The sequence below is a fragment of the Ascaphus truei genome, chromosome 3 (assembly GCF_040206685.1).
Source record: "Ascaphus truei isolate aAscTru1 chromosome 3, aAscTru1.hap1, whole genome shotgun sequence".
Taxonomy (NCBI): Eukaryota; Metazoa; Chordata; class Amphibia; order Anura; family Ascaphidae; genus Ascaphus; species Ascaphus truei.
The window spans coordinates 367,355,996-367,371,939 of NC_134485.1; the positions used below are offsets into that span (position 1 = coordinate 367,355,996).

The following is a 15,944-nucleotide window of genomic DNA, read 5'->3' on the forward strand; positions in this document are numbered from 1 at the left end:
TGTCTCCTCCTCTCCTTGTGGTTTCTTCGTTTCCTCCTCCTACTAGTCTTGCGGTCTCCTATCCCCTCTTTGCACTCACCACTGCCTCATGTACACAATGCTCTCATTCCATTCACAGAGGGAGAGGGATGTGTCACGCCACTGGGTGAGTGACAGGCCGATCAGCCTGTCACAGAGGGGGAGGGATGTGCAGTCTCATTGGCAGTCCCGATAGATAGATAGATAGATAGATAGATAGATAGATAGATAGATAGATAGATAGATAGATAGATACTTAGAGATATATATGTATATCCTTAGACATATATATGTATATCCTTAGAGATATATCTCTAAGGATGTCTGCACATCCCTCTGTGGTTGGCTGAATGATCTGTCCCTCACCCGGGGACAGCCAATGAGACTGTGCACATCTATACATAGATAACAATGCAAACTAAGCAAATGTTTCCAAAACACATACTGTACTGTACTAAACGAGCAAGTTCATAGTCCTACAGACATATGCAAACATAAAACTTCCATAACCCCAGTATTAAATGGGTAAAATGATAGAATCAATTCATAATCTGAAGCAACTATATTCACACCATTTTTGTTGGCCATCTCCACTCTTGCCTATGTGTTGTTGGAGATTTGGCATCAAAAACTGAACCTAGTACGCCATGTGACGTTTCATTAAGGATTTCTAAAAAGATGTCATCACCATCTCAGTCCTACCAATATAAACCTAAACCCTACTTTTAATCCTTGCTATTTTGTAACCATGTATGTATATTGCATTTTGTACTTTTACAATGATATTCAACCTGAAGAAGCTCACTGATACAGTTGAGATAGGGGATACTAACTCTCAAAAGCACAAGGGAAACACTATAAGGGTTAAGGTGAAGACAAGCACCTCAGAATTAGAATTAAATAATTATTTTGGGTACTTAAAGCTCTATATGGATGCATAAGGGGTTTAACTTTGGAAAGGGGGAGTCAATTCCTGAGAAGAGGCATGTATGAACTTGCCAGAAGTTTCAGTAGGCAAAGGAGAATCCAGGACACGTCTCGCTTGCGTAGAATGACATAGTACTAAATACCATAGGTACAGAGTAAATCAAACACCCCAAACCATACTAATAATTAGAGATCTACCAACTCGCAGTCTTCAGAGGTGCACCATTTTTCCAAGGTACAGTAAGTATAACTTTAACTCCCCTCTTGTCTAAATTGTGAAAAAGACACCAGAGTAGACACAAATGATGTACAGTACCTAAACATCCCAGATTTGTAAGTGATAACTGAAGTTCTATTGCAGGAAAAGAGGATCGGTCTTCAAAGTTTCCATTTTACTTCAGGGAAAAAACACATCTACCAACAATAAAGATGATGCCCATGGAAGCATGGTACACGAGGGGGAAGTAAACCCACTTGTTTTGGAAGGGATTGCAGTTCTCTAGTCTCTGTGCATTACAGAGACAAGGTTCCACATTTATTATTACAGAGACAGGGCTCCATATTTATTATATTTGTGAGGCGGACCCCCACTGGTCTCCACCACTCTGAGCCTCACCATCTCTGTCCCCCACAAGAAGGGGTCCCTATAACATCAATAAAACACACAATGGAGGTACAGTACGGCGATGTCCTCAAGCATGATGTTTAGCACCCATGGGGAATACAGAGTATTGGGCCTCCATATTTTTCACAGGCTTATAAATACAATACAAATGTACATACCTTGCTGATTTCTGCCGCCTGTTTTAAAATGTTTTCTTTCAAAGCTTGTGCTCTTTTTTTGTGAAAAGAATTACTCTGACTTTGTATAACAAATACAATTTCTCCCAGCTCTGTAATTTAAGAAAACAGATAGTTTAAAAAGAATCCAAACACGGATATCTATATGAATGCTGAAACTTTCACTTAAGCTTATAAACTCCTGATGAAACTTGAGAAACACTAAGCACATACAAGACTTACCAAGAGTTGACGAGATGCCACTCTGTTTATAATTTTAAATCGGTAAAAAACAATAAGATGGTCACAATAAAGCTGCCGTTTAAAAAAAAAAAAAAAATCCCATTCAATATGTGCATCTATACAATCTACACACTGACGAGTGATTAGCTAAGTTGCCGATCGATTCGTTCTCCTGTAATCGATCACTGAAGATTCGGCTTGGGTGTTCTTTAAATCACTGTTAGGGCTACAGAAGAGTACCCAAGATGCAAAGTTCTGTGTGAAAGATCATGTGGCCAGGCAGGCACTATATACAATTGGTGCACTGCTAGAGACAGGCCAGGGCTTAAAAGCCAGAGCCTGTCTCAGAAGAGGAAGGGGATGTGACTTTGTAAATGGTTGCTATAGAAACATAAATGCTTGTTACATTAGAATACATTAAAAATGCCTTTAAAAATTGTTTTGTTTTAAAAAAAAAATGCTACAAGTATTTTCTCATAGTACAAGACTAATCTATTAAAAAACACACATATTTAGGATATTGATTGAACTGCAGGTTTAAAGCCATGTAAAAGTTAAAGTTTGTTAACCTGATACTAAAATAACATTTTATTCTGTTTCCCTATGACAATGAGTGCTTGTTTCATAAAAATGTACAGGCCTATGGCTTAAGTGAACAATTAACTACATGTATTTCTTTCTCTTCATGAACACACTATACCTAGCTGTGTATATTAAAATGACAGTGAGGGTTGGGAGTTACCCAAAGATGTTCTGGATATCTGTACTGTATAAGCCAGCTTCAAAGCTGCTCATATACATTCCTTATATTATTCACCAAGGGTGACTGAAGGTACATTCTATTTGGTATCATTACAAATTAACATTAAGATCATTCATGTTCGGTACAATTCCTAGTGATGTCATGTATAAAATCAGTAAACTGAGACGGTACCAATAATACCAATATAAAATGTGAGAGAATACAGTTTTGACAAATACCAGATAATTAATGTCATTCTTTAGGTTACAATAGTGAATGACATAGGTGGTACACTGTATCTACTATATGTGCTTGTCAGATTCCTCCAAGTGCAACAATGTGGGTACCATTCAGCTGTTAACTACTGGGAGGGAATTGTTAAGTATTTGATTCTCCCTGATTAAACTGAAAATAATTCCTTTCCAGAAATCCAATCATAAGTGTGCATATGTTCAGAGAAAGTAACAAACAGTTGGCAGGACACACCCATACAGGCCTGTCTTTCACACAACAAAGACTTGCGGGGTAAAAGAATTGTGGTTTAAGCCTCACAAACATACTTGAATACTTGACTGAGTAGACCTACTCGTGTGTGTGTGCCACATCTTCTACTGTGTCTCATTACCCTTAAGAAACCTGTGACAGGACTTTCGCTGGTAATGTATAGATTGTCTATTTTATTCTTTTTTTTATAAACTAATATGATGCTACAGTATGTACTGAATGTAAAAGGTCTAATCAAGTGCTAATCCGCACCACCATTGACTGATATTTATATAGTTTGTCATTAAATTACAACTACAGGACAAAAGTTGATTGATAAATCGGAAAATATAGACATATGTACAGTACTTTAAACAAAACACCAGTGAAATGGTTGGTGGTGCAGAAAATGGGTTTTGGTTTGTTATTATAGTACTGTACACTAAGAAATATATAAAAGATTGGTACTTGCCGGTCTAGGATACAATTATTGTGCAATTACAGTACCTCATAGTAAATATTTCTAATTTGTAAAAAAAACTGAAATCTACTTTTTCAGTAGCTCCATCAGCTGTGTCAACATCAAATGCAAAGAGTCCAGTTTCACAGAGAGAATCTGAATTTTTATCTAATAATTTCCAAATAAATAAGTAGATCACAGGGCAGTCAGGGCCTAATAAGCAATACAAAATACTTGGATTTCTTACCCAACGAAGTTTGACTTTGTGATCCCCTCTTGTCATAATTCTGCAAAAAAGACAGAAACCATTATTTGTTTCTGATTTAAAAACTGCATATAGTCTAAAGAATTGATGTTGGAAACATCTACACAATACTAAAATAATATTAAACAATTTAAAAAAAGCATGGAGTGGCAAATAGTACTATGTAATGTACAGTACAATGTTTAATAAGAAAATGATGAAAAATGAGCATAAAGATAACCACTGTTAACCCTATTACAACATTAGACAAAATAACCTTATCACAATCTTGTGTGCACTTAGTAATTATTCTAGACAATACCCCTACACTTAGTTTGGATAATACACAAGAAAATGTTATTATGTGTTTTGTTATGTAATTATAAAATATAACCAAAAACAAAGCCCCCAATGCTACATCCAATATGACAAATTACATGGATAAATACTAACTAAATGACACTCAGTTATGAATAGCAAAACAGATAAGTATTTACACAAATAGACACAAATATATATGATATGGTGGGTTTGGGTTCTTAGTGTCTTAAGACAGTTCTACCTCTGTTAGAGCAGTTAGAAGAACTTTTGCAGGTAGTGTTAGGACTTGCAAAGGAGGTGATACTTTGGTGTGGTCTGAAAGCTTAAAATCCTTTGGTCAAAGAATTTAACTAAATGACCCTCACTTTTGAAAAGAAAAACAGATAACTATTTAACTATATAATTTGTCATATTGGATGTAGCACTGGAGCCTTTTGTCTTTTGTTATGTAAACAAGGTCACAATTGCAGTAGCACTCCTTTAGACAAATATATATTGTGTGGTGGGTTTGGGTTCTGAGCGTGCAGCGGTTGTGTGCAATTATAAAATAGTAATTAATTAAAATATATTAATATTATGTCATAGGGATCTAAGGCTTAGATTCATTAAAGATCGATAAATGTTTAAAAAAAAAAAGAGAAGAAGGAGGAGGAGAAAGAGAAGGAGGAGGAGAGAGAGAGAGAGAATTGTCCACATCTGTGCTTAATGCCAATTTTATTTAATGAACCTTTTTACTAAAGCTATATTATATTGGCAGGATGGTGGAAAAAAACATCCTACTTCATTACTAAAGCAAGCAAAACATTTGGTAAAGTATGATCCAAAAACCCACCGATGTAAGGATGACTCGTTATGAAGAAATACTGGAAAAGATTTTAAAGAAATGAAAAGATAACGTCTTCAAGCAACTGAGAATACATTGGCTTTAATCAATGAGGCAGATGGTCAATCGTGGGACTCTATGGTGATTATAGTAAACTACATTTTCAAAGAGCCAGATGAGAAGTAGTAGTTCCAGAATTATACAATAAGGTAATTTTATAAATATCTATTAACATGCTTCAACATTTTGTAAGCAGTTATAACATCTGTTTCATATATATTTTTATCACCGTAGCTTTAAAAGCAGCAGCCTGCTAATTTTATAAACTGATTCTCCATTCAGGAGATACAAGCGTTTCAAATATTAAGTGTCTGGGAGGTTAAGATGAATCACTCCCCCTTTCCCATTGCAGTCCAAAAGGTTATCATGGTAACAAAGGACAGAACATGCTCAGGGGGCAAGATTAAAATTCATATACAGACATACCCCGCTTTAACATACGCAATGGGACCGGAGCATGTATGTAAAGTGAAAATGTACTTAAAGTGAAGCACGACCTTTTTTCCACTTTACAGTGCATGTACTGTACTGCAAACATCATATATGTGCATAACTGATGTAAATAATGCATTTGTAACCAAAATTAATACAGTAGGCTTTATTGAAAGAAAATTTTTAATGTCAGCTGATTTTTTTTTCTTACTAGTGCTGGCAGATGCAAAATGGATGAACAGAAAATTAGGTAAAAATTATGTAGGAAGGATGAAAGAGAGGGCATATCTTCTACTGTACAGTATTTTTACTGTAACAAAACAAAAAGCGATAAACAGCACTCAAAATTGGAATAACATAACTAAATGCCAGGTGCAGCAGGAACAAGGAGAACCCTAATTCCCCCTACAGCAGTAACCAAATATCAACCAATGTTCCAGCATTCACTGACTACCAAAAAATTGTCAACCAGGACATAAGCCAAAAATGAGAATAATTTAATGCATACACAAGATAACAATAACTTGGAGAGATGTCACACAAACGAATAATAGAACTCTAGGATATACGTGGTATGGGGAAGGAACACGGGGTAAGGGGTGAGAGAGACAATAAGACAGGGTGTGCGGGAAAAACAATGGGGGGAGGGTAAATTAAGGGGGCAACGTTTCGAAGTGGATACCCCTTCTTCAGGCCCTTATCCCTCTTTCCCCAACCAATAATCAACCAAATCCCACAATCAATGATAATGTGATGCACAGCAAAACAGAGCAACAGCTCAAAGTAGCTAGAGTCCAGAACCAGCAAGAGTTCCAATCCACTGAACAGCAAACAGAAAATCAAACCATATGATCCTTGGCAGCAACAAATTCTCTCTAATTTCTGCTGTGTGGGGCTGTTATGTAGATTAAGTAGAGTCATCAAGGGCTAGACGCTTTCTTGCGGGCGATTTCGATGGACTACTTGAAGTAGAAATAATAATAGGAGTAGGGCTTGGGGCTGATGTCGATGCTCGAGGTGGACTTTCAGTGGATGTTGATGGTCTGGGAGATTTGACTGGCTGCTGTTGATCTTTTAGGAAAGTAGGTGTCTAAGGAGGTTTGAAGTGTAGCTCTTTTCTTTTCTCTGTATATTTCTTTGTAACAGGCATAGCCCCCCGAAATGATTGCATTGACTTTGGAACTTCTTTCAAAGTCCCTGTCATGCTTTTCAAAAAGAGCCATGGCGCTATCAAGATGACGGAAAGCTGAAGGATGAAGATGAAGGAACTGCTGTTTCCCTATTGGCTGAGGTGAATTGGTGAGTCATAACTATGGTGGTCTTTAGGGGCAGCCTCAGCGCAACGAATGGGAGCAAGAAAGGAGGGGAGAGGGGAGCAAGCAAGGAGGGGAGAGGAGCGCACGCAGGACAGTACTGCATGGCCCTCCCCCTCCCATCTGTCCCCATTCCTCCTCCCCTCTGCACTCCCGAGTTAAGTCTGTGCCATCCCCTGCTCCCCCCCCCCCCCGCTCCTCCCCCCTACAGTTCTTCTCCGTTGGAGAAGACAGAAGGAGGGGGAGTCAATTAAGAGGTGCGCACGCAGCCGTGCGCGCGCCGCCCCCTGCACTCCCCCCTCCACTTCTGCTCCGTTGGAGGAGACAGAAGGAGGGGGAGCATATTAAGAGGTGCGCACGCAGCCACAGCAGTGCACGCGTGCCGCCCCCTGCACTCCCCCCTCCTTCCTCCACTTCTGCTCCGTTGGAGGAGACAGAAGGAGGGGGAGCATATTAAGAGGTGCGCACGCAGCCACAGCAGTGCATACGCGCCGCCCCCTGCACTCCCCCCTCCTCTCCCGCTCTGTGTGAGAAGACAGAAGGAGCTTCAAGGAGGGGAGACAATGAAGATGTGCGCACGCAACCTTTAGCCGTGCGCGCGCCGCCCCCTGCACTCCCCCCTCCTCTCCCGCTCCGTGAGAGAAGACTGAAGGAGCTTCAAGGAGGTGAGTTAATGCAGAGGTGCGCACGCCGCCACAAGCGCACGCCGCCGTGCACGCGCCCCGCCCCCTGGTGTCCGTACTCGCGAAGCACTGAGTACGTACACAGGGGTATGGTGCAGTTAAAAAAAAGTGTACGTACTTGCGAGTGTACGTAAAATGGGTGTTTGTAAAACGGGGTATGCCTGTAGGCAATTTGCCATGCGGAGTAGACAACAGCATTCAAAGTCATTACAAAAATAAATAATATCAGGAAAGAGACCAAACCATCCTCACTCCCTATCAATTTAAGTAAGTGTAAGGCTGCGCTTATAGTGTCCGGTGACGTAACAAATGCATTGGATCCGTTGCATGCGCTTATAGTAAGCGCGACGGCGACGGAGCTACAAAAAATGTTGAAGCCATTGAAATTTGTATTTGGAAGAGACAGTCACCAAATGTGACTGTCTCTACACCAATCACAGAGCGCCTACTGAACTCTGCCCGCCCCCTTCGTGACATCAGTGGCTTTGTCGCCAGTGACGTCGCTCCAAACCTAAGTGCAACTTTCGGACAGTTGACGTCATCGGTCGCGTCGCCGGAAATATAAACGCAGTCTAACGTTTACACATGTATAATATCATTAATTAGCAAAGAATATCAATATTATTCAGCATAAAAATTAATCCATTTACAAATTCATCAGCAACTATACAAAATAAACAGGTAATAATAAATATTTATAGAAATATAATCCCAATTAAAATTCAATATGTACACCAAAAAGGGTCTATTGCACTTAATTCCTGTGTGTTCTAAACCATATCGCTGCCGACCATTTCTGAGCCTCTTATTGTTCTAATTAAACCTTCATAAAAAAGTCAACAAAATGCAACTAGGCAATTAAAGAGCACTTAGCTTCTTTAAAACACTCAAACATCATTTTTATTAATGGCAAAAAGGAGGAAAGCTGTTTCCATGTTGTAAAACATAAAATGAAACCTACTGAAATTTATAGCTGTAATATAAGAAAATGTAATGAGAAAAAATAAATCATCCTGTTTAACCCACACTGTGAATTCTGGATGTTTATACATAGCTGAACTATCAGTGACAATAAAAGTTTCAAAATATTTTTTTGTCCTCATTGATCAGCTAATCCAGTCACACACACAACAGAGTAAGCAATTTTCCAAGTCTCAAGTAGCACACCAAAAAAAATTTTGGTTCCACTGGATTCTATTGTGTATTTAACCAAGATTAGAAATGTTAAAAAAATGAAAAAAAACTCAGGGCAGCAAAGAAACCGAATGAAAAGCACATTGGTGCTCAGTAGAAACAATATAATCATTTTATCAAAAGCCTACTCCAATACAAATATACCACTAGATGTTGACATTAACATGGAAAAATACTAAATTAATTTGCCAAAAAGAGGAGTCTTAATACAAAAAAATTCTTCCAATTGTAAACATCTCACACTTGATACATGTAGTCTATGCAATCTCAGACCTCAGGGATATTTTTGACAAAGTAAATATCTGTATGATTCAAATCGACAACCTAAGGAACACATTTTTGCTGCATTCCATATACAGTTACCATGTATCTCCTATTGCTGTACTGTATACTGTTCAAAGATTCCTAAAAACTTCTTATTAACAAAAGTGGGGTAAAAGAGGTGCATTGATGCATGGATTCTAAGGCCGTGCTTTTAGTGCCGGCGACGGCATCGGCGACCGAAAATAAATGCATTGCCGCCGCCGCGAAAACTGGTAGTCGGCAAAATTTGATTTTTCAAGGGCTGTTGCGTCACGTGACGGCCCTTGAACCAATCAGATTGCCGGAAACACGCGACACCGCCACCCAGCGAAATATAACTTTCGCCGGTGGCGACGGGTGACGTCACCCATCGTGTCGTCGTCGCCATCGACGGCATTATAGGCACGGCCTAAGAGATAAGTGATTAAAGTTATTCTCAACCGTGATTTTTGTTTTTATACGAGGCTAGCAATGTCCATACTGTATGGCAATTTTCGTTTATTCTAATGTACTGAGAAACCATACATGTCCCAGATTGCAGTGTATATATTTTATACACACACATTTATATATCTTTATTTAAATAGCGCCCTCAGCTGTACTTGGCACTTTACAAAAGAGATAATACAGTACAGGGAGTTATAATACAATAAGTACAACAAGCAAAATCAGACAATAGGAAATGAAATCCCTGTCCCTGAGAGCTTATATTCTACTGTAAATGGTATGTTGGGAGATTTACAAAGACAGCAGGTGAGGGAATAAGTGAAGTAGATAGCAGTGCTTGGCCACAATGGTTGTTAGCAGCAATTGTGGGTGTGGGACAGTAACCATGAGTCCAGGCTATAGAAATGCTTCATTTAAGAGATGAGCTTTAAGATTTAACTTAAAGGTGGGGAGACAAGATGCGCGAGATGAGCAGGGGCATAACAAGAGATTAAGGCCGATTTGTAGGGAGGAGCAGATGAGTGGAGAGCATTAAGGATAAAGAGGAGTGGGGGGAAGAGGGGAGGGGGTGTTGTTCTCAGTTACAGTGCAGGATCTTTTGTCCCATATTAAAGGCAGGAAACTTAGAGATCATTGAACAGGATTTACACACACACACACACACACACACACACACATATAGGCCCCTTTCCCCGTGACTTAGGGAACTACGCGTGCTGAATGCCTTTTTGGGGTACAGGAGGCCTAATCCTCCGCCACTGGGAGTCTGGGGTGATCGCGTTCTATCAATATACAGCGACTCTACCTGAGAGGGATCCTAGCACTGCAGGATAACCCCTCTTCAGGACCAATACAGTAATGAATAAAGATACACACACACTGGTATGACTACTTATCTTTACTAACACATATCTATAACAATACAGTCCCACACCATATACGCACCCTGGTGAGAACCCCCAAAGTACTGAGGTGCCCTGGGCACCTAACCAACCAGTGTCCACAGAGGCAATGTAGTACTGGAAAATGACCTATTGCGCACAGGCAACAAAAAGACAAAAACAGAACATAGTGTGCTCTGTATAATATAAACAGATAATCCCTGCTGTAAATGAATGCACTTACAAGATGATAATTTAAATCAAGCAGAGTAAGTAATCTTAGCTGGATATTGTCACAAGTGCTCACCACAAACAAGGCGGAACCACGAGGCTGAGGTGGGGATATTGATAGTCACCGACCAACAACCGAGCAGACACGTCCTGAGTGCAGAGTGGTAGTCGTGAAGCCGGGTCAGGGTAGGAGAGGTCAGGTTAGTTGAGGTACTTGCCGTGGTCGAGGAGAGGAGAAGAAGGTCGGATGGTCGTTGATGCTGTGCCGGGGTCCAGGGATAAGTGATAAGTGATTAAAGTTATTCTCAACCGTGATTTTTGTTTTTATACGAGGCTAGCAATGTCCATACTGTATGGCAATTTTCGTTTATTCTAATGTACTGAGAAACCATACATGTCCCAGATTGCAGTGTATATATTTTATACACACACATTTATATATCTTTATTTAAATAGCGCCCTCAGCTGTACTTGGCACTTTACAAAAGAGATAATACAGTACAGGGAGTTATAATACAATAAGTACAACAAGCAAAATCAGACAATAGGAAATGAAATCCCTGTCCCTGAGAGCTTATATTCTACTGTAAATGGTATGTTGGGAGATTTACAAAGACAGCAGGTGAGGGAATAAGTGAAGTAGATAGCAGTGCTTGGCCACAATGGTTGTTAGCAGCAATTGTGGGTGTGGGACAGTAACCATGAGTCCAGGCTATAGAAATGCTTCATTTAAGAGATGAGCTTTAAGATTTAACTTAAAGGTGGGGAGACAAGATGCGCGAGATGAGCAGGGGCATAACAAGAGATTAAGGCCGATTTGTAGGGAGGAGCAGATGAGTGGAGAGCATTAAGGATAAAGAGGAGTGGGGGGAAGAGGGGAGGGGGTGTTGTTCTCAGTTACAGTGCAGGATCTTTTGTCCCATATTAAAGGCAGGAAACTTAGAGATCATTGAACAGGATTTACACACACACACACACACACACACACACACACATATAGGCCCCTTTCCCCGTGACTTAGGGAACTACGCGTGCTGAATGCCTTTTTGGGGTACAGGAGGCCTAATCCTCCGCCACTGGGAGTCTGGGGTGATCGCGTTCTATCAATATACAGCGACTCTACCTGAGAGGGATCCTAGCACTGCAGGATAACCCCTCTTCAGGACCAATACAGTAATGAATAAAGATACAGACACACTGGTATGACTACTTATCTTTACTAACACATATCTATAACAATACAGTCCCACACCATATACGCACCCTGGTGAGAACCCCCAAAGTACTGAGGTGCCCTGGGCACCTAACCAACCAGTGTCCACAGAGGCAATGTAGTACTGGAAAATGACCTATTGCGCACAGGCAACAAAAAGACAAAAACAGAACATAGTGTGCTCTGTATAATATAAACAGATAATCCCTGCTGTAAATGAATGCACTTACAAGATGATAATTTAAATCAAGCAGAGTAAGTAATCTTAGCTGGATATTGTCACAAGTGCTCACCACAAACAAGGCGGAACCACGAGGCTGAGGTGGGGATATTGATAGTCACCGACCAACAACCGAGCAGACACGTCCTGAGTGCAGAGTGGTAGTCGTGAAGCCGGGTCAGGGTAGGAGAGGTCAGGTTAGTTGAGGTACTTGCCGTGGTCGAGGAGAGGAGAAGAAGGTCGGATGGTCGTTGATGCTGTGCCGGGGTCCAGGGATAGAGAGATCAGAATAGTTGAGTCTGTAGCCACGATCCAGGGGTCAGAGAAGTCAGGAGTCCGGGCACAAGCAGGGTTCAAAGGAACTGGAAGCAAGGCAAGGCAGGATACCATGAAGCATGAGGTAAGCACACACTGACAAGAGTTTATGCTCAGCCAGTTTGGAGGAGGGCTGACTGTGCATTTAAAGAGCAGACAGACAATGGAAAGGCAGCACACAGCTGCAGAGTAATGAATACAGGGCAGCCAACAGCTGCAGGGTAAGGAGTAATCACAGGTATGCTGTGTACCGATATGCAGGGGCGGAGTCAGTAGCATCTCTGGGATAATAGATAGCATTAACTCCTTGAGTGCCTGTGTCCGTGCTGTATCTGCGCGTAGTCGGAGCGCGCGGAGCGTTGCTCATGTCGTCACAGGGGCGGAACCTGAAAGCGGGCCCTGCTGAGGCTCCTCCCTAGCGGTGCTGCACCTGTGATTGGCACGCGTCACCCGTCATGTCACGGGATGAGCGACGGAGGCGGTGCTTCCCGGTGATCCTCACAATGCCCCCCCTCTCCTTCAGGAGCAACCTCTTGGCGATTCAGGGATGGTTTATGAGGATACTTAGAGTGGAAGGCCCGGACGAGCTTGGGAGCGTGCAGTTAATGCCGAGATAGCTAGGATCACTCTTCAGGGCCAAAGCCCCTCCAGTGAACAAGATATTGAAGGCCTCCCCTACACATCCTGGAGTCCAGCACCGACAGTACCTTGAATTCCTGCTGACCATCTTTAAGGAGAGGTTCTGGTGGAAGAACTGGAGCAAGGGAATGAGAGTCCTGTACGCATGGTCTCAAAAGGGAGGTGTGACAAACGGAAGGAATGCGCATGGAAGTGGGTAGTTTTAGGCGATAGGCGACCGGATTGATCCCCTCGGAAATGGTAAATGGGCCAATGAATCGTGGTGTTAACTTTGTTGTGGGCACCTTTAGCCGAATATTCTTGGTGGAAAGCCAAACTTTGTCTCCCGGATTGTACGCTGGTGTTTGTCGATTTCGGTCCGCCTGTTTTTTCTGTAGAAAAGTTGCTTTCCTGAGATTCCCCTGAATCCTCTCCCATAAATTCCGTAATTGTTGGATCCTGCTATCCGATATGTATGATCATACTTTGCAATAAACTACTTATTATCAAATGAGCCCCGTTTGTCAGTTTGGAACATTGACAGATGCCGCCGAGGATGGGATTCCAAAATCTCAGACACTTGGACCAAAGGAGAAGGATGGCTCTCACTGGGACACTCAACTCTATGGACAAGGTAAGGCATCATCTGTTCATGCCTTTCGTTTAAGGAGTTTGGTGTTTCATGATGAAGCCATGATGTCTCTGAAGTCTCGTCTGGGTGACGGAATTTCGATAATGAGTAGGTTATTTTAAGAATCAATTGATACAATCTCTGTGGGAATCAATTTATATAATACGGTGTGACATAGTGGCTGTGTGAAATAACGTAATTCTGCAGTAGTTATAATCTGTGTGGATTCTCTGTGTGAGAAATACTGTTTGAGGAAAAAAAGCAAAAAAATATGTGATCCTGTGTGGAAAAGTAGAAATCCTGTGTGGAAAAGTAAAAGTCCTGTGTGGACAAAAGTTCTATGTGAAAAATTTAAAATGGGTCAATTGAATTCTGTTGATGAAAAGAAGGGTGCCGGGAAAAAAAATTAACTACAAATTATATTAATTGCAAGGAAAATGAGAGAATGAACCTAAAAATCAATACAACTCTCATATCTGTAGCACTAGCCCACAACGTTTTCAAAGGAATTTTACACAGAAGAGGTTGCATGTCTGTGAGATAGGAGTTAATCATTAATCTAGATAGAAATTTGCTACGATTCTAAAATTGTTTTCAATTAGTTTTAAAGTAATTAATGTATCTTATGAAAGTTTTCAGATTACTTATAAGAATAGAAAAGCATATTTTTATTAAATTAGTTTTTTGTTAAGAATCAAATGATATTTAGTTTTTTCTCAGCAAGAATGTAGGTAAACACTGCACTACTGTTTAGTGTGGATTTTTGGTATCATGCAAAGTTTTAAAAAGTAAAAGTACATTTTTAGAGTAATAAAGTTAACAAAAGAAAATCTGATCCAAGAATGATAGAAAATAGTTTTTAAGCAGAGAGAGGTTGTATAAAAGAGAGATAAGGTATTAGAAATATTACATTTACAAGATAAAACGGAGGCTCAGAATAGATCATAGAATAAGGATCAAGAAGGGGGAAAAAAGTGTTATAAGTGTAAGTTTTAGAAAGTTAGGATATTTTGTTAGAAATTGCAAAGCCTCTAAAAGAGATGCAGGCATTGGCTGGAAAAAGGTATAGAGTAAATAAGTAGAAATTACAATTTTCCCAATCTAAAGTTAAGATATGCAACACAAATTTCTAATTCCAGATCAACCAAGTATCAGTGCATATTGACTGGCACTAATAATGTCACAGTCCATCTGTGCCCTCATTGTTCTCAAGAGGAGAGGTTTTTGCCTAAAAATAATCCCTAAAATGTTTTATTAGATTCTCAAGTATAAATAGGGTGAGGGTTGAATGTTTCAGTAATCCCGGTATGTCTGTGGTAATATCTTTCCCTTTTCCCCAAAATAATAAATTGCTGATTCAGGTTTTTGATACAGAAGCAGTCTAGGTGCTGGCAATTTATTGTTATGCCCTTCACAAAAGCTGTAAAAAAACCAATCTGAATATGTTAATGAATTGTAACTGGGTGAATTCTGTGTGTAAGTTTTGTGTGAGAGTTAAATAATGGGGATGCCGGTTTATTATATGTATATAAAATTACTATCCAGGAACTTGCAAGTGCTTACAAAAATAAGAATATTGTTAATTGCTCGCGATGAAGTTTAAATTAAAAAAAAAAAAAAAGTGTACACCCATTACAATACAAAGTGATCAACACTGGAAAAAGGAGAGTTTGAGAATCTGTGGAAAGAAGCAGGAGGAATAAGAATGGGCATAAGCGGGAAAGATCATTTGATCTTTACTATATTTATAATCAGCCCGGTTACTGGAAAAATTTAAAAAGTTCATTCATTCTGGCCAGACGGGTGAATTTTTTAAACCAGGAGATATTTTTTTTTCCCTCTGCTCAAGTCCAGATAGCCATACCTTCTCCAGCTTAAAGAATGTGCAGCTACATTCCAGAAGAATAAGAAAAGAGAAGGATATTTTTTATTAATTTAGTTTACAGGATCAAACTATTGTGTTTTTTATGATTAGGATAAGTGAGAATTATATGTTTTTTTGTTATTTTTTGTAAAGTTGGTTGTCTGTGTATTTGCCATGGAAATTTTAGTCTGCATCGGGCTGTAGAAGAAGCTCCATTTTTTAAAACTCTGAGCTGCTCAATATAGTAGATCAAATGTTTTTTTTTCTGTTCTGAGCAGATTATTTATAGAGGCATTGTATGTTATGGAGTATAATGTTTGATATGTTATTTTACAGTATAGAATGTTTTTAGTGTATAATGTTTAGGATTAATATGTAGTATAATTTAATATACACAAGAGTAATGTTTTAAAAGTGTTACCCAGTGTTGCAGTGATGCAAAGAGTGTGTCACCAGGTAAAATATAAATATATATTATAAAAATAAGTAATACTGAGT

The 15,944-nt window shown here is 39.9% G+C and overlaps 1 protein-coding gene across 1 annotated transcript in view; it reads right to left on the reverse strand.

The window, feature by feature from the left end:
* Positions 1–15,944, reverse strand: part of B3GLCT (beta 3-glucosyltransferase) — a 417,163-nt gene that overhangs the window by 326,566 nt on the left and 74,653 nt on the right. Inside the window, exons 3-4 of the mRNA XM_075592151.1 lie at positions 3,901–3,940; positions 1,729–1,838 (exon numbers count right to left, since the gene is read on the reverse strand). Of these exons, the coding sequence (XP_075448266.1) occupies positions 1,729–1,838; positions 3,901–3,940 (150 nt within the window). The remainder of the gene's footprint in view (positions 1–1,728; positions 1,839–3,900; positions 3,941–15,944) is intronic.